The sequence below is a fragment of the Coturnix japonica genome, chromosome 19, assembly GCF_054131305.1.
Source record: "Coturnix japonica strain WE chromosome 19, WE-NBRP24, whole genome shotgun sequence".
In the NCBI taxonomy this organism is placed as follows: domain Eukaryota; kingdom Metazoa; phylum Chordata; class Aves; order Galliformes; family Phasianidae; genus Coturnix; species Coturnix japonica.
In genome coordinates this window covers 10,309,422-10,334,771 of record NC_140681.1, presented here as the reverse complement: position 1 = coordinate 10,334,771, position 25,350 = coordinate 10,309,422, and the positions used below count along the sequence as shown (strand labels likewise).

Sequence of the window (25,350 nt, the reverse complement as noted above, 5' to 3'; positions counted from 1 at the left end):
CTCTTTAAAATGTTCTCATGGCTTCATTAGAATTTGCAGCCACAGAGGCTTTGAAGAGCCTGGTATAAGGAGTGAAACATCTGGAAAAATTAGGATTAATGAAAACATAATTCCCAAGACTAAAGGAAAGATTAATCCTGCGTTACCACTTGTGTGTTCCACAGCTTTTCCCCAGCTCGTAACGCTGAACTTATTAAATCGCCTTGAGCTGAGTTTTCCTTTTTCTCTCTCCCTCCCCTATTGAGCCCAATGGAAGCGACTGATGCCAAACGTAACCATAACCAACTGCGCCGAGCAGCGCGTGTGCGCCCGCCCGCCCCGCTCCCAGGTGGGCTGGGGGGGGTGTGGGCAGTGGGGTGGGGGGCTGTGTGGGGCGGTGGGTGCTGTGCTCACAGGGCTGCACCTGCTGAGCTCGGCAGGATGGGGCCGATGTGCTGCTGGGATGGGGGATGTGATGATTTGGGGGCTACATTTGGGAAGAAAGCGATGTAAAGAATGGGTTTGGGAATAAGTGCTCGGCTGGTTCCCGAGGTGTTGGGTGGCATTTCTGCAAGCACAAGGTTTGTCATGGCTGCGGGAGGGCAGTGTCATGACACATTGTGCAATACCATGCAGTGCTGTGCAATGCCATGCAGTGCCATGCTCTATAATGCTGTGCTGTTCAGTTCCTTACTCTATAATGCTGTACAATGCCATGCAGTTCTGTGCTGTGCCATGCAATGTCGTGCAATGCCATGCTGTGCCACGCAGTGCTGTGCCATGCGAAGCCATACCATGCAATACCATGCAGTGCTGTGCTATGCTGTGCAGTGCAATGCTGTACAATGCTGCACGCTGCCCGTGCTGGCACCACCCTTCACTGCTGCGTTTTGTTGCTGCTGGGGTGAGGCTGTGAGCTGGGCATTGAGCAATGCTTGCCCTGTGCCAGCTGCTCCGCGGGCGATGCTGCTCTGCGTGGGGTTCCTGCTAGTGCGGCTGCACTGTGGGGGTCCTGCAGTGGGGCTGGGGCACACTGCAATGCCGGAGATACTCAGAGATCAACCGTGCCATGCAGCCCTGGTCCAGCCCCAGCAAAGCCCTGGGTAGGGCTGGCATGGGATATGGGGCTGAGCTTGGTGGTACTGAGGCTTTACCCAGAGAGAGAACAGCTGGAGAAGCTGTTCTTTGGGGAAAAAAAAACCTTTTTTTCTGTAGAACACTGCAGCAGATTCCTATTTATTTGGGGCATTGATAATGCATGGGAAAAATGTATCATGGGAGCAGTGGTGGTGGTGGGTTTGGGGGTCCTGTCAAATGCTTGTCCCTTGTGTGGAGCTCAGCCACATCCCTTTGCTCCATGTTTCTTTGCTCCATCACTGCAAAGCCCGGATGCCCAGATGCTAATGTGCGAAAAACGGATGCAATCAGCGTCGGTGCGCTCCTCTCCCCAAATTAAACACCAGTACATATGTCTATAGAGTGGTGTTTATTTAGCATAATAAAAGAAGGCAGATTTCACTTCATTACGCCTTAATCCATCCCACGTTTGGCTGGGAGGAAGGCCGGGCAGCGTGAGCCCCGCACTGAGGCCAGCTGCTCCGCAGAGCACAGCAGCTTGTGCAGAGCCAGCTCACAGCTGTGTGTCCGGCTGCCCGGGACCATGCTGGGGTCTGCAGGGGTGGGGATGCTCCCAGGGCTGAGCTGGCCCCCAGGGATGGATGAGCAGCACGTGCCTGGGATGCTGCCCATGGAGCAGTGTGTCCCCTCTGTGTGTCCCCACTGGGGTTTGGATGGCAGCATTGGGTGGTGCTGTGTGTGCCATCAGCTCACGGGGAAGGCAGGGCCTGGGCAGGGCTGCAGCCAGCATGGTCAGAGGTGTGTTTGTGCCATGCACAACTGGCCCATGTGTGGGGATTAAAGGCACGTTCACCCCATGCACAAGGATAAAGGACACATCTGCCCCACGCATGGGTGTAAAGAATACATCTGCACCGTGAATGGGAGTAAGGAACATATCTGCCCCTTTCATGGGGATAAGGAGCATATTTACCCCATGCACGGGGATAAAGAATGTATCTGTTCTTTAAATAGGGATAAAGGGCTCATCTACCCTATATGCATGTAGATAAAACATATTTATGATGTATCTGCCTTATGGATAAGGATAAAGGACATATCTTCCCCTTGCATGGGGACAAGGGACATATGTACCCCACGCATAAGGGTAAAGGGCACACCTGTTCCGTGCATGAGGAAGAAGAATCCTTCTTCTTCAATCCGTGCACAGGATGGATACCTGGTCTCTATCTCTCTGTGTAAGCCTTGGCAGAGGACCAGGCTCCTAGGACAGCTGGGAGAACATGGTGCCTTACTGGACAGGACAGCCCATGGGGGGCTCTCCATGCACATAGGGACCTCACTGCAGTGCTCCAAGAGTGACAGCCAGGACTCCCCACTGGGGCTGTGCCGCAGAGGTGACACCGGCGCAGCGTTTCACTCCCTCCTTCCCACGCCTCTCCCTGTTGTTTTTCCAAAGAGGAAATCTGCAACCTTGCTCTTTTTTGTTGTTCAATGTGCTGTTGTTCTGTGCGTGTGCGCAGCGCGGGGCCCAGCTGGAGGTGGTGGTGGCGGTGCTGGCGGGCGCCAGGTGCCCGTCATCATGGGGACAATGGCGGCGGCACCCACAGCGTATTGTGTGTGGGAGGGGGAGATGGATGGAGGTCACATCCTGCCGCTCTTCCCGTGCCCGGCACCAGGAAAAAGCTGTGCTTTGTAAATACAAAAATAAACAACAAACTCTTCCCCCCATTTACCACCTTCCCTCCCCCCCACCCACAACCCCCAACAAACACAACAACAGCGCCGGTGGTATCGGAGCCACCTGCTCGGGGAAGTGATTTTTCATATAGGCAGGAAGCAGGGGGCTAATTAAATCCCAGGTCAAGAACATAAAGGGAGAAAGAAGTTGATGGCAAAAAGTTTATTGTCGCATAGCGCAGCTGGAGAGGTGCGGGGGGTGCCTGGTGATGGGGCAGGGTGGCACAGAGAGATGGATATGAGGGTGGGCTGAGAGGAGGAGGAGGAAGAGGAGGGATGAAGGCAGCAGTGGGAATCCCCCTTTCCTCCTTGTGCTTCATCGGTGGGTTCATCCGTGTATCCCTCACTGAGTGGGAGTTCATGGCAATGGGATCCCCAACATCCCCTTCTGCTGTGTGCAGAAAGCCAGCCTGGCCAGACCTACAAGAGTGTCTAAGCCTTCAGCGAGATCATATGAGGTTTCTGTTTCACAAGAAGGAGGATGGCATTTCCATTGTGCTTGCCGGGGAAGTGTTGCAATGTGCGGCCGCTTCCATTCTTTGTCTTCCTCCACGCAGAGGAGGAGTCTCAGCCTCATCCAGAGTGACCCATCACACCCTGTTCCCCCTTCAGCTGCATAATTCAACTCCATTGGCCTCGGCAGCCCTCTGAGGTGGGCACGTGGCTGTGGTGTCCCCGTGTCCATGTAGGGCTGTCTCCTCCACCCACCCCTGGCCACTGCCCATGCCACCAATGCTCTCCATCTCCATGAGAGCTTTGATTAAGCCCAACTTGCTGCTATGAACCTTGGCCAACCAGGGGACCCCAGTGGCTTTGGGAACACAACGTGAGGGTTATGCTGCATTGGGTGATGCCCAATGACTTCTGTCTTTGCTACAGACCCAATGCTGAGCTGGCATCCCTTAAAGCATCAAACAAAATGTCACCTTTGGGAACTGTTGACCCATTTTCTATTCCTCAGCCACGCTCTATATGTGCTGAATGTAAGTCAGTAACGGAGTATGGTTATGAAAAATAACTTAGGAAAAGTCAAGCAGCAGCTGGAGAGGCTGCAACTGAGTGAATGCATTGGAAGTGCTGCTGTGCTGGCATCGAGTCCATCCTGCAGCCATCCTGGGGCCACCCAACAGCACCCATTGACAGGTCCCCTTCCTGATGCCATCCACGGTGCCATGGGATGAAGACACAGCCCCAGCCCCGGTGCCGGCCGCGGGCCTCGCTCCAGCTGGGCGCTGTTTTGTAAGGACTCCCGAGCCTCTGCGGCACAGAGATAAGCCCAAGAATTCACCGTCCGTTCCAAATATCCTGTCCGCTTCCTCCCGCCGTCCTCGCGGCCGCTCCAGCCCGTTTGTCTCATTTCCTCAGCCGCACGCTGGGGACAGTTTCCTGTTTTCCCCGTGGCCCCGGGGCGGGCGGTGGGAGGAAGGGCAGGACAATGGCACAGGGATGGAGATGGGGACAGGGATGGGGATGGGGACTGGCGATGGGGATGCGCCGGAGCTTTCCTTGGTGGCACGGAGGGCAGTGGGTTCGGCTGCGAGGGGAGAGGCTGGGGAGTGAGGAGCTGAGATTGCGGCTTGGGTCCTTTGCCTTTCCTTCTATATGCATCTCTACCAACATGGATGTGTACGTTAAGAATTTCACTGTAAACCAACCTGAACTCTCCCCAGAGCTTGTTCTTCACACTGCAGTTGGAAACAGCATTGCCGTGAGGGAAAGGAGCCCCCCCGCATCTCAGGTACCCCCCAGCGTGGCCATGCACAGGATGGGGCAGCAGCTGGGTGTCACTGTTCTGCTCTGCAAACCCCCCAGCTGGGACACTCTGCCCTCCCCGCAGGCTTAAAGCCACCGCAAAACACTTCTCGGGGTCCCTTCAGGAAAACCACATGTTCCACCGCAGCCCGAATTCCCCCCAGCAAAGCACTGAAGGGCTGCATCCCTAATGGGGGCTGAGATGCTCCCAGCGCCCACCCGTGGGAACGACGTGGCTTGGGGGAGCTCTGTTCTCTTTCTGCATTGTCTGCAATGGGGGAGTCAGCTGCAGGGCGGCCCCCTCCCCTGGGCACTCGGTTTGGGGCTGCAATGGGGTGGGGAGAAGGATTTTCCTGCATGTGTCCAGCCGGGGCCTGGCTCCGGAGCCAAGTGTGAGTGTTTACCCGCAGCCTTTCTCATCGCCTGCAGCATGGCAGCAGTTATTCAAAGGAGGGCGGAAGCGAGAGCAGCAACTGAAACAACAATGAAAAGGAAACGGAGTTTGAAAAATTCTCCGTTCATAAATCAGCTGAACTGCAGGTGATCCCCGGGCAGGAGCGAGCCAAGGAAAAGACGCTTCTGGGAGCGGTCCATCCCTACAATGCAGGGAGAGGGACAGCAGGACCCCACAGCTGCAGGTGGGATCGCCCTTGGGGCAGCCCCATGTTGCTGTCACCTTCCCCACTGTGTCTCCCCGCCTTCTGGGGGCCCAGTACATCACTCTGAAATGGAAAACTCATCGGGGTTCAAGTGAGCGTGGCACGGAGCTGGGAGATGCCAGGGTTAATCATGGGTTCCTGGTGGCCCCGGCTTCTCGCTGGGATCTCATAAAGGCCTTTTCCTCCTTCAGAATTGGAACTGCTGGTGTGGGATGGGCTCTGCTGTGCGCTGGAACAGTCGGGACACAGCTCAGCCTGAACTGGGTCCATGTCCTCAAAGCTTGGGGTCTCTCTTGTGGTCACCATGGGCTTTGCCTCTGCTTTGCCGACCCCTGTTTCCACCATATTCATTGCTTCTCCAGGCCTGGACATTTCAACTGTTCCCCAAAATCCTTTGTGAGACGGGATCCAACCTTGGGAAGAGCAAAAAGGGGCTGGAGCCTTTGAGATCGGCACACAAGGGTGGGCAGATGGCCCCAGGATGGGCATGCGGGCAGCAGGATGAGTCCTACATTGGAGCTAATGGGATTTTTTCTGTATGGGAAGGAAGGACTCACTCATGTTCCCCACACTGGGATATGCAGACAGGATCGCTTGTCCATGTCTACCACTCTTGTCCCCTTTCCTTGATTCTCCTGTCATCTTGTCTTTCAGCAGAGCTAGAAAACCAGGAGACCACCATAAATAAATCCTGTGTCTTTAAGCAGTTTTGTACAGTACAAGAAAACGCACTCGTTGAATTACAGCTTTTTAATCAAATACATGTAACCATGTCACTTAAAGTGCTCGCGAAAAGCAAGAAAAAAAAAGAAACACAATTGGAAGAGCACGATATTAAAACCAGCTGCTTTTTTACCCCCACCACAGTTAATAGTTTTTGAATGTTCTGAATGAGAGAGAAAACAGAGCCAAGCTCCACTTTCATGTCCATCTTTCTGATCAGACCCCATCGGCGGAGGGGAGCTGGGCTGCCATGGCACAGCAGCCGGGCAATGTGGGGCACATGGGATGGATGCTGAGTGTGTTCAGCCCCACTGTCCTTCTCCCCTCCATCTCCTTTCTGTGACCAAGATATGGGTGCTGCTCCTGCAGCTGAAGTGATGCTGAGCTGAGGATGAGCCAACAGAGATGCAAGCCTGGTCATCAAAAAGCCCAGCAGCTCATGGGGCGGAGATGAGGCAGCTCCCACTGTGCCATACATGCCCAGGGACATCACCATGCTGCATCTTGCTCCACCAATTTTAACCCCAATCCATCTCCCGATGCTCCATTTTTTGCCATTTGGCGTTATGGTGATGCAGCTCATCCCCTGTGGGTACCAGTGTTCCTGCAGAATCACTTCCTCTGAGTGTGTCAGTGCCCCATCCCCCTGCCCCATCTGCTTGGGGCACACATGCCAGGACCACCTCGACGTCCACCCTGGCCCCGCTGGCCGCCGGCCCCCTGCACATCCTGCCAACCACCCCGAGCTGTGCCGTTCCCCCGTAACATGGACCAACGCTCATTAAGCGTGAGGCAGAGACCACCAAATATGTCAAAACACACTTAAAATTTATTGTTTCATACCATACGTTTGAGTCTCTTGAACGCTGGCCAGTGTTTCTCCCTCTCTGCAATGGGGCCTATCTGCTGTCACTGACGCTTCGTATATATGTATAGCCCCTTTTCTTTCTGCCTTCCCCCTCCCCCCCCCCTTCTTTCTTTAAATGAAAAATACAAACAATTGATGGAAAATGTACATTTGTTCCATATGGGACAGTCGGAGCGTGGAGGGGAGCCAGGAGAGTCATTTTTAGGCAGACTCCTCTCTCCAGCGGATGGCTGGACGGCTTCCCAGATCGGCCCCGCGCGGCCTGGCCTGACTCTCCTGATGAGCCTCAGACAGTCTGTGACGCTCCCGAGCCGGCGGGGGGACGTGATCCAACTCCCCACTGGGACACCCCCTGGGGCCAGTGAGCATGAGTAGGGAATGGTTTGCACTGAGACCCCTTCAATGGCCCGGAATGGCTGAATGGAAGGTGATGGGGTGGACTTGATTGGTGTGGGGGTTGGGGTTGCGGGGGGTGGGTTGGATAGTCTAGGTTGAGATGGTAAAGCTTGATTGAGCTGGGATGCACTGAGTTGGTTGTGTTGGCTTAGGTGAGCTTGGTTGAGTTGGTAGAGTTAGATTGTGTTGGGCTGAGTTAGATTAGGCAATGCAGTCAGTTGGTTGGGTTGAGTTAAGTTGGGCTACCTTGGTTGTGTTGGATTAGGTTGGGTAAAATAGGTTGAGATGGTAGAGTAGGATTGAGTTGGTTTGGGTTGTGTTGGATTAGGTAGGGGTAGGTTGAGTTGTTTGCATTGGGGAAATTTAGGAACCTAGAAACCAAGACAACTCTTTCTTCAGCATGGTTGGTAACGGTTGTACTGGGAACGTTTTAACACTTTCCTTGCTTTTCAGCCTTTTCCTTTGGTTAACCTTTAAAGCAAATATTGTAGCCCACAAAAAACTGGAAATCTTTGATTGTGTTGGTTGTGTTGGTTAAGATGGTTGAGTTGGGCTGGTCAAAAGTGGTTTGAGTTGGGCTGGATTGGTTGAGTTGGGTGTGCTCTGTTGAGTTACACTGATTCGGGTTTTGTTAGGTGAACTTTAGTGGTTGGGAAAAGCTTTGTGGGCTGAGAGGTCTCAGCTCACAGCTGATGTGAGCTTTACAGGGGAGATGTAGACTCTCAGTACAGCATGTTTTCAGCAGGCGGGGATGGGGTTTGGGGAAGGACAGCAGCAGCCTCCCATGGCCCTGTGCTGCTGTGGCTCATGGCAGTGTTGAGTGGGGCTGTGGAGGAAGCCGTGGCTTTCCTGTCCTGCGAGAAGTGTTGAGATTTTAAAACGTTTCCTTTCCCAAACTGGGCTGCAAAACAGAAAGTCTGGGGCCGAGAAACCGAGACAACCTTTCATTTGGCTTCGCTGGGGAAGGTGGAGCTGGAGACGATTTAAACCTTTCTTCACACTTCAGCCTTTTCCCTCTGGTTAACCTTTAAAGCACATCATTGCAGTTTTCTAAATCACTTGCCTCCCAGTCTTAAAAAAAAAAAAAAAAAAAAAAAGGAAGCGTTTTTTTTTTTTTCTTTTTAATATATATATATATTCCCAGCACTCTTTTTTTCGAGTCAGGAAATGTTTCAGAGCCATTTCCCACCGCCAGGTTTGGTTTTGAGCCCCATCCTTGCAGGAGGGACAGGCAGCTCCCAGCACCCACAAGGGGGGGACCCCTCTATTCCCGGGGTGCGGTGTGGAGCAGAAGGCTGTGATTCCCCCTGCATGTCCCAGCTGGGATGACTTCATCCAAACTGCTGTTCCCTCTGGTGTGCTCCGGCCAGGACAGCTCTGGCTGCCTGTAGGTTGCTGCCGGCTGCAGCCCCGGAGCTGCACACCGCCGGGACGGTCCGGCTGGCACATGCTGTTTTAATATGTGGGTGATGTCATTGAAAGCTCCATAATGCCATAAAAAAAAGCAGGAGGGCTATAAACCTGACCAGTGAGCCTCCGGCAGAACACACACACACACACTTACACACAGACACAGGCACACACAAGGGTGTGCATGTGGGTATGTACAGATGCATGCACATGGATGCACACACATGGATGCACACACACATATATGCACGTGGATACACACAGATGCACACACATGGATGCACACACACATAAGCATACACACAGACATGGTTGCACACACAGGTGCGTACACACACACACACACACACAGATGCACACACTCAAGGATGCACAAACGTGTGCACATGGATGCACACGTGCAGATTGCATGCAGAGACATGGATGCACACACATGCATGTACACACAGGTATGCGCTCCCACAGTTGTGGATGCACACACAGACTCTCACGCCTGCATATACACACCAATGGACACACGCATGCCACACCACTGCACACACATGGATGCACACACACACATAACCATGAACACACAAATGCAAACACACATATTGGGGGCCCATTGAGGTCCTGGCCCCACAACCATCCCTGGGAAAGGCACAGGATGCGCCTGTCTGATTTGCAATATACCTGTCACATTCTTTCTGCACATTGCTGCTGTAACGACCTGCTAAGAGCCTCTCGCTCCTCCTCCCCGGTCCGAACCCATCAGGCACGGAGCTTTGGAGAGATTAAGTCATAAAATCGGAAGGGGCTGCGTGGTAACAGCCCCAGCCTGAGCCATAACAGCGGTGAAATCATCCCCAAACTATTCCAGCAGAGTCCGTTTCCATTTCCAGGCAGCACCTGACTGCTCCCCCCGAAATAAATCGCCCCAGCACGGCCGAATGGGGCCGCCAAGGAGAGGATGGGAGGAATCCACGTGTGTTCATGGAGCAGGATGCTGCCACGGGAGGACTAGAGGCGATGGGGCCGAGCCCCCCCCCTGGCACTGCATGGCTGCCCCCACTGTGCTCCCAACCCTCAGCCCTGTGCGCTATCAGGCAAATTGCACTTTGTTATTCATACAAAGGGCTGCGTGCAGAAGCTTTGCTGTGAACCACACAGCAAGGTCTGGCTGGGCTCCGGCTGTTTAGGAACAGGTCTGACTTCTGCAAAGCGCTCCTGCACCGCTACGTGATTTTGCAGCGCTGCAGTGGAGGTTGCAGCACATTGCATCTTTGGAGCTGCATGCTGTAGGGAAAGCCAGCAAGGAGCAGGGCTTGCTCTGCAGCCCTGTGCAGCACAGAGGAGACCCCAAGGGTGCAGCCCAGGGTGTTTTTGATCCTTCTGCAAGGAACATGCTTGTTCCTGGTTTCCTTGCTGCTTCCTTGACCTCCTGTCTGCAGGAGCATGGGGAGGGGGCTGACCTCAAAACAAGAGGTGCTGGCCCCAACCTGCCCTGGGTGCTGTTCAGTGATGCTCTGTGCAACCTATGGCTATGTGAGGAATGGGTTTGTGTGCTGGAGCCTCTGTACCTGACCAATGTGCCCATGAGTTGGTGCTGGGGAAGGATGGGGGTGAGGGGATAACAACTGCTCCCCTCACAGCACCCTGTCTGCTCCCCCAGCTGGCACCCAGCCCCACCACAGATGTAGAGTAGGGGAACCCCACTGCATCCTTCACCTCTCAGCAATATTTGCAATGATTTTCCAACACAGGTGATTTGGGGAACGTCTCACCCAAGCCCAGCCTTGGGAACCCCTAAAACACTTTGGATTTCATTTGGAATCCAAGGAACAGCATATGAAAATCACCCGGAGCTCAGAGCTACCCGATGGCAGATGGGTGTGGGATGGGATGGCAGAGCGATGCATCCCAAGGGCAGGAAATGAGCACACGCTCATGGTGGAAGGGGGAGGGGGGAGGGGAGACAGTACCTGGAAGCTGAAGGCTGGAAAATCAGTCAGGGCTTGATGTTTTCCCTTGGCTCCTTCCTCCTGGGCTGCTGCGGGACGGAGCCTATAGAAGGCTGCTTCCTTTCATAGTCATCGGCGGCGGCACAGGATGCTTCTCATTTCGGGTGTTGTTTGTTTGTTTCAGCCCCGGTTCTGGCACACGTCGCCCGCCAGCCCTCCCGTGTAGGTAATGATGTCATTTTTCCATGTATTCCCCCTTTTTGCAGACTGTATATGGAAACACGAGGAGGTTCGTTTCTGGCGTTTAATGGGAACGCATCGCCGGCCCCAAACGGGGTCGTTTTATTAGCACTTTGCTCAACCAAAAAAAAAGTGAGTCAGGATTGAGTCCTGTTAACACTAATGTGAATTTAATTTAGGAGAAGCTCGAAAATTAATGTCATTTGTTAAATATCCATTTCCCCTAAAAGGCAATTCTCTGCCAACAACAACAACAAAAAACTCTTCTTCTATTCATTTTCTTCTCTCTCTCTCTCTCTTCTTTTTTTTTTATAATAGCCTTTTTTGGCTATATCAGCCTGGTTTAAATCACTCATCATTCAAGGAACGGATACCACCAGCATTTTATGCAACACCGCTCTGCAAACGGCCGCGTTGCAAACACTGAGTGCTGCAACTATGTGGGGAGTGATGGGGGATGAATGGGGCTGGGGGTGCTCAACAGGGAGTGAGGGCATGCAGGGGTGGTTGGGCAGGGCTGGGGGGCTCCAAGTTGTGAGGATGCTCTGAGCTGTGAGGGTGCTCCAAGCTATGGGGTGCTCCTAACTATAGGGATATTCCAAGCTATGGATGCTCCAAGCTATGTGGATGCTCCAAACTATGGGTGTTCTAACCTATGGATACTCTAAGCTATGGATGTTCCAAGCTGTTGAGGTGCTCCAATCTATGGTTGCTCAAACCTATGGATACTCCAAACTATGGAGATGCTCCAATCTATGGATGCTGTAAGACATGTGAATGCTCCAACCTATGGGAAAACTCCAAGATATGAGGATATCCAAGCTATAGGGATGCTCCAAGACATGGGAATGCTCCAAGCTATGGGGATACTCCAAGTTATGGGGATATCCAAGCTATAGGGATGCTCCAAGACATGGGAATGCTCCAAGCTATGGGGATAATCCGAACTATAGGAATGCTCCAAGTGATGGGGATGGTGCAAGAAAGGGCATCGAACATCCCGAGTGGAGCAATGTGATTTTTAAGTCCTTCCATAGGAAAAAAGCAGTGAGCACACAGTGACCCCCCCCTCCCCAGCTTCGCAACACAATGACCACACAAAGGCACGTTTTAGGAGGAGGATATCGCATGTTTTATTACTGGAACAGCTGCTGCTCCATGGGCGGCCGTGAGCCCCCAGCACTGGGCAGCCCCGGCCCCATGTGCCAGGTTCATCATCAGCACCGGCAGCAATCTGGAACTGGTTGGGCCGACATGGATTTGCGGAAAAAATGTGTTCACACAACAAGAGCACAAGATGGGAGCAATTAGATGAAGATGTTTTAATAATTAACCAGTATCAAACAGTATCGCTCGCCGTACAGTTCTAGACAATAAAAGTGTTAGCAGTCGTATTTTTCCTTTGTACAAAATTCCAGTCGATTGTTCCACAATATTTACATGGTAACTCCCTTTTACACAAAATATCTCCTTTTTGCCCCCTCCCCCTTCTTTATTTTTTCCTTTTTTTTTTTTACTCAAATCCAGCTTTGCTACATAAATGCTTTAGATCTCATGGATATCCCTTGATTTCTCTTTGAAAAAGTCTAATAGTAAAAAAAAAACAAAACAAAACAAAACCAAAAACCAAACCACCAAAACAACAACGACGACAAAATGAAAAGACATTAAATATCATTTTTTTTTATATATATATATATAAAAATGCTTAGTAAAAATATAGTTTTGTTGCCCAATTAAAATATATTGCTGAGAATACAGTAAAAACTGTCCTAAAGACCACCACGACCAGGCACCACGAGTCTTCAACAGCCCCCTAAAAGGGTTCCCGAGGGCCCCCCAGTGCGTGAGTTCCAAGGGCTGGGTGCTGAGCAATGGGTGATGGTGGTGGTGCTGGGTTGGCTCAGGCAGGATTCACTGCAATTGCCTAAAAAAATGCCCCCGAGAGGATGGAATGACGAGAGCTGCAGCGGGCAGGCAGGCTAGAGCGTGGTTAACCTTTGGCTTTGGGAAGGCGTCTATGTGTTATATAGTGATACGGTATATTGGTGAGTTCAGCATGGTTGGGTTGTGTTTTTTTGGTAATTTTTTTTTCTTTTCTTTTTTTTTTCCTTTTTTTTTTTTTTTTTTTTTTTAAGAAAGAAAGCGATGCATTTAATGAGATACTCTACATATTACGGAGCTTGCAGTTAGAGGAGGATGGCTGCTTGTTGGCTTGTTGCATTGGGTGCACACGCGAGCCTAGCCGGTGATGCATGGGCTGTAATAGACGGCGCTGCTGGCGTCAGACAGGGCAGATATCAAGCTGCTCTCCTCGCAGGAGATGCTCCTAGGAGTCACTTTGGACAGGGAGACATGATAAGGCAGTCCCGAGGCTTCGGGACGAGTCCTGCTCATGTTCAAATATTGGTCAAACTCATTGCGGTCAACGTCCGTCCAAAGATCGGTTTGGTTCAAGTGATCCACGCTCTCCATGTGGTGGGCTTCGGGTGGGGGTGAGAGCTGGCCCAGGTGGGCGGAAAGCCCGCTCTGAGTCCCTGAGCACATCTGGTTGTAGTAGAGGCCGGAGGGGTGGGGAGTCCTCATGGCATCGGCCAAGTGTGCTGGGGGCTGCGCGTAGGGCACGGCCATGTCCCGGCCCAGGCACTTCTCCTGGGGAAACTCCATCTGGGGGTGGTGGTGGTGGTACCCACGGAAGGGCATCATGCCGCAGTCCTCCTGCATGTGCGGGGGGAAAAACGCCGGCTCGGTCTGTTCCAAGACATCCAAGGGAGACATCTCGGGAGTTGGCAAGCCATAGTTTTCAATATCCGACCCCATGGAGTGGAGTTCTCTGAAGTGGTTGAGTGGGGGAGGCTGGGGGTGGCCCGGCTGGCTGCCGCCATGGTGACTCATGCTGAAGTTGTCACTGCAAGGCTGGGAAAGGTTATGCAGGAGGATATTGGGTTCCATCCTCTTGATTTTCTTGGCTTGCTTCTTCCTCCTCGGGCGGTACTTGTAGTTGGGGTGATCCTGGAGGTGCTGGATTCGCAGCCGCTCGGCCTCTTCCACAAAGGGACGCTTGTCGCTGGCGCTCAGCGCTTTCCATGATTGGCCTGCAAGAGGACAGGGAGCTCAGTGACACTGGCCTGGATTCGGGACACCCACAGAGTGTCAGGGTATACTGAGCGGGCTCGGTGCCCAGCATGGGCCCTGGTGCTGGACAGAGAGCTGGGTCCCAAGTGGGGCCGTCTCCATATCCCAGCTGTAGATACAATGCTGCAAAGCCCTAGGAAGAGGGGAGACTGGCCCCAGGGTGCCCAATCCCCTGCATCCCGCACCCACAGCCCGAACTGCCCGTCCCCCAGCTGCACCCACAGCCCCATCTCCTGTGCTCCCCATCCCCGCATCCCGCAGCGCTGTGTCTCTGCATCCTGCTGCCCTGTCCGGCCATATCCTGCTTCCCGTAGTCCCGCATCCTGCAGCTCTGTCAACCCATATCCTGCTTCCCGTGTTCCCACATCCCGCATCCTACAGCCGTGCATCCCGCATCCTGCAGCCCTGTGTTCCCGTATCCTGCATCTCCACAGCTGTGAACTCCCACAGACTACAGCCCTGTACTTCTGCACCCCACAGCCCTGTTTCCCTGCCTCTTGTGTGCATGCAGCTCTCGAACCCCACATCCCACTGTCCCTCATTCTGTAACACTATCTCACAGTCCCCTAGTGCTGCACCCCAGAGCCGTTAACCCCACAGCCCTACCCTACAGCCAGCATGCTTTGGTCCCATGTCCCTGCAGTTTGCATCCCATGGACCTGTAACCTCACAGCCCTGTCCCGCAGTCCTGCATCCCACAGCATCCTGCTCCTGTAACCATCTCCCACAGCCCCATACCTTTGCAGTCTGCATCTCACACCTCTGTACCCTTCCAGCCTGTCCTGCATAGCCCCCTATCCTTGCACCTCATGTTCTTTTATCCTTGCAGCCTGTGTTCCACAACCTTGTGCCCTTTACAACCAACATCCCAGCATCCCGAATCCCCGCAGCCTGTATTCTCAGCACTGTATTCCTGCATGCTGCTGCCCTATAATCCTGCTGTCCACATTGCTGGATCTGTGTCCTTGTATCTGCAGCTCTGTACACTCACAGTCCGCATCCCCAGCCCTAAACACCTGTAGCCCACTTCCCCAGCCCTGTACCCCTGCATCCCCAGCCCCACAGCTGCGTACCCCATATCTCAGTGTCCATTACCCTTGCAGACCACATCCTCACCCCCATACCCTCACAATCCATATTTCTAGCCACACTTTTGTGCATTCTGCTCCCCTATGCCCCTACAGCATGCACCCTTATCCCTGTAACCCTGCATCCTGATCCCCCCTCACACAGCCCCTATTCCCAGCCCTACATCCCTGCATCCCGCAGCCTTATACTCTTCCAATCCTCAGTCTCATGCCTGTACTCCAGCAACCTGCATCCCCAGCCCTATATTTGTGCATCCCACTGCCCTGTAGGGTTGTACCCTACAACCCAGTTTCCCATATGTCTGCAGCCCAAATCCTTAGCTTTGCTCCCCAGTAACTCACATCTCCAACCCTACATCTGAGCATACCTCTCTCCTGTACATCTGTAGCTCACACACCCAGCCCCATATCTCTACATCCCTGTACCCCTACATCCCCATACTTGTACTCTTACATTCCCCTGGCTCTGTATACTTATATGCCCAGTGCATATACCCCTCCAGCCCCACACCCTTACATCCCTCTGCCCCGTACTCTTACATCCCCCAGTGTCCTCGCACTCCCCAGCCCAGTACCTTTACAATCCCGCAGCTCTGTTCCCCAGCCCAATACTCTTACATCCTCCAGACTCATATCCCTACATCCCCATCCCCATACCCTTACATATCCTGTCCCCATACACTTACATACTTAATCTCCATACCCCTATACCCCCCAGCCCCATAACCCTGTAACCTTACATCCCCCAAAACTGTACCCGTACACCCCCCACCCACAGCCCCAAATCCTTCAGTTCCCAGCCCCGTATCAGCACAGCCCCTCACCCTTACATTCCCCATCCCCCCTTCCTCCCAGCCCCTCACCCCACTCACCCAGCATCTTGCTGAGCACGGCGTTATGCAGGTCGGGGTTTTGCTGCGCCAGCCGCTTGCGCTCATCCTTCGCCCAAACCATGAAGGCGTTCATGGGGCGGCGGATGCGGGAATCCTCCCCTGCTTTCCCCTCGGCTCGGCCCGTCGGGGGGCTGTATCCATAGCCCGGCTCGGGGCTGGGGGTGCGGCTGGGGGCCGCTCCGGGGGCCGCCCCGGGGGCCGCGGGGCCGAAGGCGAAGCCGGGCTCGGGGCTGGGCGTGCGGCTGGAGGGGGAGGCGGCTCCCGGGGGCCGAGAGAAGGCGAGCCCGGGCTCAGCGGCCGGCACGGCGCCGGTGACCCATGAACAGTCGCCCCGGGGTTGCGATATCTCCTCTCGGCAGTAGTTTGACTCAGATATATTCATTCCAGCTGGACAGCACTTTGTGTCCGACCCGAGCGGGTGCCGGAGAGAGAACTGAATCCCGCGTGTCCCGCCGCCTCCTGCAGCCGCCGAGCACCTCCGCTCGCTTCTTCGCCCTCGTTCGGGTGGTTTCGGGGGGATTTGGGGTCGCCTTGGGTTGTTTTGGTTTCTTTCCTTTGCTTTTTTTTTTTTTTTTTCCCCGTTTCCCCCCCCAAAAAAAAAAACTTTTTGGGATGATGTTGGGCTGGAAGGGGCAAAATATAGCTGGGGTGGACCAATCAGCGGGCGGAGGGGAGGAGGAGGAGGAGGAGAGATGGGGCGTCCCCAGGAAGAGCCGCCCGGGAGGGCCGGGTGGGAGCGCTGTGGATGTGCGGCCCCATTCCCTTCCTCCCGACGAGGAGCGCGATTCGTTTCTGCTCTCCGTTCTTTCCCTTCTTACTTTTTCACGCTTCCTTTTAGTTTTTTTTTTCCTCTCAATCCCCGTCTTGCTGCTTGAGATTTGCCCGTGCAGAGGGGAAGCTTTTGGATTCTCTGTATGCAGGGCACAAGGGATGCTCAGCACTCCGAGGTTATTTTCCTTACAAGCCATTCTGTGTGTGTGTTTTGGCCACGGTCACCATCCCGGGGTCAGGAGCAGCGGTGGGGTGAAGGTAGGGCCGAGCCCTCTCCCCCAACACCATTCTGGTGGGTTTTACTTGTTCCAGTTGAGAAATCTCTCCTTGTCTTCCCATTCCCATGAAAAGCAGCACATCCCCAACCTGCCTGTCCACGTACTTTTGAGCAATGCTGGGTTCAGTGGTGGGATGATGACAACCCAGACCTGCCCGGATCCATGGCACGCTGTCGTTTGGTGGCAGCATCTCATCCCCATCCCAACTCATGGCTCAAAACCCTCCTGCCACCCAACACAGATTTGCTGCAGCAGCAAACGCGCACCAGGAGACACGCCAAGCATTGGGTGAGGTGGTCCAACAGCTCTTCCTGCCCTTGGCATGAGGCAGCTGGCAGGCAGTGCCCCTTGTCCCTCCCAGACCATGGGGTTCATGCACAGCTCAGCCCTGGGGAATAGCCCCCAAATCCTTCCGGCTCCGGAGATGCCCAGAGCTGAAATCTGAAACCCGGGCACAGGAAGAGTTGGGGCACCGTGTTGTGCAACAGTCCGGCTCCATCCCAGCCTCCCTGCAGCCGTGGGGTGTTGCATGCCATGGTTTGTGTGTGTCTGGAAGTGATTTGAATAAAGCCGATCTGCAGTTAACCCTAAACAAAGCAAAGGCCATGAATATATATATATATAATACAATCTTGACTCATTTATTCCTCCATCGCTAGCAGATTGATGGAGGTTTCAGGATAGATATCCTTCATGTTCCTGCAGCCTCTTCTCAATATTTGGCAAGAGCTCATCAGAACCGGCGTGCAGGAGAGCCCACATGGCTGCAAGGAGCTCCTCTGTGCTTTTCCCATCCCATTGGGGCTGTGCAGCATCACTGTGCCCCAGGAGCAGCCCGCTGCTGCCAAGCCTCGAGTTTTGCTCTTTGCTCCTGCTGCTTGCGGGGTGAATGGCAGGATGCTTACAGAGGTGTCCCATGGCATTCCGTGCTGTCACCTCTGGGTTCTTCTCCCAGGCTTTGGCAGAGCACACAGTGCTGTCCCCAGGAGCCCCCACCCCGCGGCATAGCAGCATTGCCCATAAAGGGTTTGGAATGGGGCAGCACGCAGCAGGGGTCCACGCGGTGCTGTCTTTTGGGACCCTGGAGCAGGAAAACCATGCGATGCCGTCGGGGCAGAGCTGTGTGCTTCATCCCAATGGGCAAACATCAGTGCTCCGTCCCGGGATGAGACCCCAGCACAACCCACATAGGGGACAAAGCACCCTTGCTGGCTCAGCATCCCCATTGTCGGGACACACAGCCCCCCAGCACTTCCTCTCCTTTCTCTGGGGGGTTCCTCACCCGACCTGGCGTCAGACAAACTAGACCCCACCCTGGAGCAAAAGCTCAGAATTCCCTTTATTTTTTTGTTCGTTCTTTAATTTCCTTTACCATTTTTCCCATTTTTTAGGACTGCAGCTCGCAGCCCCCACCCCAGCCCCCCTTTTCCCTTCGCCGTATCCCGCAGCCCCAGCACCACACCTCGCAGAGGAAGCGCGGCGGGGCCGGCAGCCTCCGCTCCCCCCACTCCCACCCCCCGCCCCCCCAACCAGCACAAAGGCATTTTCCCTCCCCGCCCCCACCTCCCGTTGCTGCCTGTTCCTCCACACCGGGCTCCCAGCCACCTAAAAATAGACGTGGTACCACCTGGGCCATCCGTGGGGGTCTCGGTGTTGCGCTGGGGTACGGTGAGCAGATAGGGATGAGTGGTGCTGGATGAGCCCTGTATTATTTCTGCTGCTGGGTGGGCTGTTGGGAGCAGTGGCGTGCCTGTACTGGGCAAGCAAATACAAAGGATTTACCCCCCCAGATTTGCACTGCAGCTGGGGTGCAGGGAGGGCCTCGGATGCAGCAAAGTGCAGAACCAGGAGCAGCAAATTCTCTTCTTGTAGAACACATGGGGAGAGATTCCCATTGGGGCTGTCCCAGGGTCTGGGTACCACGGGCAGACTGCAATTCCTGCTGCTGATGAATTCATTACTATGCAATTAGCAGTGTGGGGCTGGCAATGTGGGGTGCACCTCTGAGTTTAGCTGTGTGCAACGGGTTGTTGCACAGTGAGATATTTGTATTAGCATTGGGCCATCCCTTGGTGCCAGGGCAGCTAAGGCGTGCAGTGCATGGAGCTGTAACACTGTGGGGCTGCAGTGACACCACTGGGCAGGAACCATAAATCAAAGCATCATGGAATCGAGGCATCATATGAATCACAGCATCATAGATCAGAGAATGAGAGCGTGGCAGGATGGGGTGAGCTGGGTTGGACTGGGTTGGGTTGAATAGACCCTGAAGACCATCTATCTCCAGCCCCCTGCCCAGTGGGGCAGAAGGTGCCCATTGCTGGGGACACCTCACAGGCAAAGCTGCTTTGTGTCACCCCCAGCACCCCGTGAGCTGCCCCACACTGGCAATCCCTTGTGCTCCCCCAGGGCCACAGCCGGGCTGGAACAAAGGTTTTCCAAAGAAAGGAGCTTCCTGCAGAGTAAAGGCTGGGCTGCGTGAGAGCCCTGGCGGGACGCTGAAGTCATCTGCTGGGAAATGTTTAAGGTTTCGGTGGAGACTCCCTTTCTTGAGGGCCTGGCTTCCTTGCAGACAAATGCTCACGAGGGTCACAAAGGACCCAGCTGAGCTCCCAACCCTGCAGCACTACTGTACATCCTGACACTGGTGTGGCCACTGGGTGATGTGTCCCCATGCCCATTGCTGGTGCCAAGAAACCCTACACAAGTCCCCAGAGTAAAAGACCAGGCTCCTTCCTACCCCAAGCAATGGGAGGTGGATGGGGAAATGGCAGCATGGTTATCTCCAGGGGGGTCTCCCATGGAGAGAGCCCAGCTGCCATTTTGCCCTGCTGTTTTCTGCTCATTTGCTATATTTCTTCACTTCTGGCTCAGTCTGAACTGGTGAAGAGCATGGATGATGTAGTGGTGATACCCCCTAAGACATGGCAGTCCCCAGGACCAGGTACCCTGTGCTGTCCCTGTTGTCACCCAAGCCATCAGATGGACAAAGTGGTGTTGTGGGGCGCAGAGCCATTGGAGAACCTCTATAGAAGCAGAGCACTCGTGTTGCTTCTGCTTCCCTGCAGCTGATTGTGGTGGATGCTGCAGTGCTTGATTCTCATCACAGAGCGAGCCCCGGCTGTTAGGAAGGAAAGTCTTACACTTCCACCAGCTATTCCAAGCCCCCCATAAACACATTTTTGGTTCAGCATTAATGAATTACCTCAATGTGGAGCTGCTCATGCCAAATACACGAATACAGAGTGCAGAAAAGCCGCCGAGAAGCACATTTGGCTGCCGTTCAGCTGCTTCGATCGGCACCATTAATTTTCTCTGTTACAGTGAGAAAACGTGCTCTGCCCATGGCTCTGTGTCCACCCAGGATCAGGCAGCAGGCTGGCAGTCTGCTTGGCACCACCTGGGCACTCATGGTGGCAGAAAACATCATGTGCTATATAGCTCTATAGGAGCTGCATCCAACAACCTGGATCCTGTCTGTCCAGGATCGTTGCTCTGGACATGTGCTTGAGTGCCAGAGGAAACAAATGGAACAGTGTCATTAGGCATTAGGTTGGGTTTGACCAGGAGAAGTGCAGCCCATCTTTAAAGAAACCCTTTGGAGCTTGGCTCTGTGGGCTCCAGGTCTGCTCACTGCATGCTTGCTCATCTCCCTTTGAGCATCACTGAAGTGAAAGCATCATCTGAGAGCATCACGGATAAATGGGTCCATGCTGCATCACGGGTGCAGTGCCACTTTTAGTGTGGGAGGCATTAAGCAAGGAAACAGTGATCACACCTCCACCTCTCTGTATCCCAGCCCTCAGAAGCTGCTCAGCAAGACTTGCTTGCTGCCTCTCTGCTCCTACAGCCTGGCATCACCCCACCAGCACTGCCGCTGCAGCAGAGCAGGGCACCCGCATCTGGGAAAGCTTTGCTGCTCTCCAGAGCTGCTGCAGCTCCCAGTGTGGCTGAGCTCAGTGCAGGCATTACCTCACCACCCTGCACAGATGGAGCTGGCTTCAGCTCTGCTCTTCATGTCTGCAGCCCCTGGACCGAGCGTATTCCACTTGGGTTCTCCATGCTCTGGTTCAGGTGGGGCAGACACAGCTGAAGCCCCATGCCTTGGTTTCCCCAGGTGTTCTGTGCTCAGGGTGGCACAATCCCCCTGGAAACGATATGATACACCAGGTCAGTTCTGACACACTGCTTCTGTCTTGAGTGAGAATAACAATATTAATAAAGACAAGGGTCTGAGAGCTTTCTCTCCCTGCAGCCTCTGGGCAGAGGAACTTTTCCTTTTCACTGCCACACTGGAGACACTGGGGAAATCAGAGAATGAATATGCTGCACTGGCAGCTCGAAGAAACAAGACCCAGAAAGGTCACTCTATTTCTGCATTTCTCCTCCTCTGCTGCCCGTTCCCAGGCTGCCCACCCTGAGCACCTCCAGCTCCATCACCTTGCCCCATGTGAAGTATAGGGGACAGCTCAGCACGTGGCTGCACTGGGGCCACCTCCGTGGCGTGCTTGAGCCAGAGAAATAAGGTTAAAGGCTCTTATCTGATGGAGCCTGAGCCTTGCCAAAGCCTTGTTGCTATCAGCTCAGGACACATGTGCTATTGGCAAAGCTTCGGGGACACAATAATACAAACAGTTTTCATTGTCGAGTCAACAATGATGGGAGAAGGAGCCCTGTGCTATTACCGGTATAAAAGGCACTGTAGAAAAGCTCGAGACGGGAGGATGCAGTCAGGATCAACAGCAGGGTTGAGCAGATTATGCAGTTATATTTTTATTCAGGGAGGAGAAATCTTCCATCCCAAGTGGGCTGGAGCCAGAAGGATGGAGCCGGGGGGGGGGGGGGTCAGGCTGTAAGGAAAAACCCTCTGAGCTGTGCTGGCAGCAGCTGCAGTGAAGTGCTGAGCACAGCAGCACCTTTGGACCAGGGCGGGAGGCAGCTCTGCAGGATGAACTCTTCTGGCTGGGGACAGGGACACACTGCCCAAGGGAAAGCATGGGGCTGGGGGTGCAGGGGGGGGCAGTGGGGGAGCACAGTGCCAGACATAGGCTGGGGGCTGCATTCTGTGTTCTCAGCTTCATATCCCCCCTTCTCCAGCCCATGTCCTGTGCCAGCACAAGGCAAGGGATGCTGTTGCCTTTGAAACTCCAGCCCTGTTTCTGCTCTGCCAGAGATTGTGCAATGGGGAAGCCTGGAGGTGGTGCCAAGGGTGGGTATGGCCAGGAAACCCCCACAAGGACAGTAGCCATTCCCAAGCTCTTGCTGATGCTGGGAGAACATTTGAGGCCCAGTGGCAATGGGCCCATCCTGGGTCTGTCCCCTCTGTCTTCAGGGTGTTGCAGCCCCTGAAGATGCTATGGGAGCTGCTTTTGGTAGGGTCTGGATGGAAGTGGTTTGGAAATGCCCTCTGCAGGTGCTCCACCTGTTTGGGGATGAAGTGAAGAGGGGCTTTACCATGAAGATACTCAGTATGAGGGCAGGCAGACCTTTGGTTGTCCCTCTTTGGCTGTTATACATGATGCCAAATGGGTGACGGTCCCCACCAGGACTTGTCCTCAGTTGCAGACTGCAGTGTTGGTTTGGTCCCCACTTTCTTATGGAGCAGCACATGCTTGGAGGTAGATGGGGAAGCGACAGGGCCTTTGTATCATCCATGTCTATGCTGATGCAGAAGATCACACCTCATGCCATGGTGGTGGGGGGGGTGACTGCATTCTGAGGGGGCTGGAAGCGGGGCGGGAGGTCAGGAGCTTATCACTGCCATCAGGACCCTAGTGGGGCTGGGGCCGCCGTTCCCACCAGGAGCAATGATGTCAGGCGGCAGCAGCTCCGGGAGCAGGAAGCTGGATGCAGCCAGCGAGTCTGTCCTGCTGGCCTTCCCTGTGTGCTCCAGCAAACAATGCACCCGCAGCGGGGACCGTGCCAGCAGCGTTGTGATGGATGCTGGTCCCCATCGGTGTGGGGCTGCGGGATGGGGCTGGGGTCCTGACTTCTGCACAGGGGGTCTGCTGGAGGAGGTGGGGAGGAGCACACAGTGTGAGCCAGGGCTGCAGTTGGCATTGCTGTGGTTATAGGAATGCTACAGAGACGCAGTGGGCATGTCTGACCCCAGCTAGGCATGTGCACAGGGAAGAAAGGCCAGCAAGCCCTCCAAAGGTTGGTAAGAGCCTTAGAAAAGCCCTGGGAGAAAGGATGGGCTTGCAAGATGCTGGCTGGACCCATTTCAGCTGGGGTGGGGTGAACACTCACTGGTAGCACCCTGGTTGTTGAATCAAGCAGCAATTAAGCATGCATAAGAAAAGAATGGGCTACACTGTGAGATGCAGCTGGAAGCTGAAGACCCGCTATGGGATGGGGTCCTTAGGATGTAAGCCTCATCTCTGCCCTCATTCTCAGGCTGAGTTTTGCCCCCACAACACTGCCAGCATCCTCCATGCACCCCCATGCTTAGGTCAGGGTGAGGGCAGTGAGCGTGCACTCCTGGAAGGGTGATGGTGCTGGGCACTGTGCCCACTGGGAGAGGGACTTCCTGAGCGCAGCAGCTGAAGGATGGCCCCAAAGGCTGCAGCTCACCTCCACCCCACACAGCACACCCATGTTATCGCTGCAGCCAGTGTGAGGTTCCCCCCTCGGGCTGCATTTGCCAGCGGCTGGCAGCGATGCTTGAGCTGGTGCCGACAGGCTGGCTGGCATGTTTTCCCCTGGGGAGGCTTTAGCAGGAGGCTGTGCATTTCTGGGAATTGTGTCAGGCAGGGAAGGAGGTTATTGTTCCATCTGCAAGTGTGCAGTGCACAGATGAGATCAGGGCTCACTGCTCGGTGGTGGGACACCCGCGCTGCTGGCCCCACTGATGGGGAGATAAGCAGGGGATGGGTTTTATCAGTGGTGCCATCACTGCAAGGAGAGAGGGATGTGGTGAAACCCCAGCCACCCAGCTCTACTTGGCATCACGGTGCAGCTGGCATGAGTCAGGAGTGAGTCTGGGTGGTGTTAAAACAAGGAGGATGCTGCTGTCACCCCAGGGCTCTCCAGCACTCCGTTGTGCCGTGTTCCCATTGCCCCCAGTTCAGCCAACATCCTCAGGAATCCAGTTCCATCCCCAACCTGATTGCTTTCAGATTACTGCAAGGGGACCTGCTGTGCACAACAAGATGCAGATGTGCCAAAGCAACTTTTGCTCTAACCATGGGCAGGGGAGGCCAAGACTGCACTTCTGCCAGCATTGCACTTCTGCCTCGTGGCCGTAGTGCTCAATGGTGGGATCGTTTTGTGCAGCCCTGCACAGACGCTGTACTTCTGACCTCATGGTGCTGGGGATGGAGGGACCACTGCAGCCCCCAGCCCATGGCTGAAGCTCTGAGGACATCATGCTTTGGCAGGGCAGCTCAGGAGAAATTTCTGAGATATTCTGACATATCACTCTGTTGCCCCAGACCTCAATGCTGAGCCTCTCCTCTACCAAGATGCCCCCCTCCCTCTCTGCCAGCTTTTCTTTTCCTCCAGCCCCTCAGTGATCTCAGCCCCAGTCCTGTGCTGTGCTATGTCCTGGAGAGCACATAGATCCCATCCATCCCAAACTCCGGGACACAACAGCAGAGTCCTGTCTACATAACCACTGCAAAGAAGGGACTATGGGGTCAAAACTATTTTGCAATCCTTTATTACAAGTGAGGTGAGAGATACCAACCTTAACCCACCAGCTCGGTGCTGTGTTCAACCATCTTCCTTGGGAGAACACCTCCCTTCATGCACTTTGTCTTTTGTCAAAGAGAGACTGAAGAGGACAGAGGGGCACTGCCATCCGGATTGCTCCTACCACCCTGCTTGCAGGGACAACATAGGAAATGCTACATGGGAAAGCCCAGTGTGAGAGCCCAGGAGCCCCTGCCTTCCCACAGCAGACTTATCGAGGCACCAGTTCAGAGTGGCGCTTTCTATGGGCCAGAAGGGAAGTGCATACACACCAGACTCCTTGGGGTCAAGGATGCTGGGCAAGCAGAGAGCTGAGAGGCTGCAGGGGGCAGGGGAGGCAACCGGGGCGTGGGGAGAGAGCCACAAATAGCCAAATGAATGGCTTCAACTTCCTATGTTTCATGGAGGTGAATAAAAGGAGACAGAAAGGGGAGAGCAGAGTGACCTGAGCTCTCACGCACACATACCCAGTCCAGACCCCAGGGCACATTGGTGACCGATTGGCACAGCACGGTGCCAGCTACTTGTCCCTCAAGAACACATAGCACTTTATTATCCCCTCCTGTCCCATTATTATTTTGAACAGCAGCCAGATCATTAAAATCAGAAGGAGGAGATTTAGGGAACATCCAAAGTGTCTCAAAACTGTGTCCATAAAGCTGAAAGTCCAGGCTCCTCCCTGGGCTCAAGGGAACTACCACCACTTTCA

At 54.3% G+C, this 25,350-nt stretch overlaps 1 protein-coding gene across 2 annotated transcripts; it reads right to left on the bottom strand.

Annotated features, from left to right (window-relative positions):
- Positions 1-11,892: 11,892 nt before the first annotated feature.
- SOX18 (SRY-box transcription factor 18) lies at positions 11,893-16,507 on the bottom strand. 2 transcript variants are annotated; one of them, XM_015882099.2, is made up of 2 exons: positions 15,880-16,507; positions 11,893-13,879 (listed from the first exon to the last, which is right to left on the bottom strand). In XM_015882099.2, exons 1-2 carry the CDS (start codon positions 16,280-16,282, stop codon positions 13,026-13,028), a joined length of 1,257 nt encoding a protein of 418 aa, XP_015737585.2. In that variant the 5' UTR covers positions 16,283-16,507; the 3' UTR covers positions 11,893-13,025. The 2 variants fall into 2 exon arrangements, with proteins under 2 accessions (XP_015737585.2, XP_085375854.1); XM_085519728.1 differs by lacking the exon at positions 15,880-16,507 and adding an exon at positions 14,142-14,341.
- Positions 16,508-25,350: the final 8,843 nt, after the last annotated feature.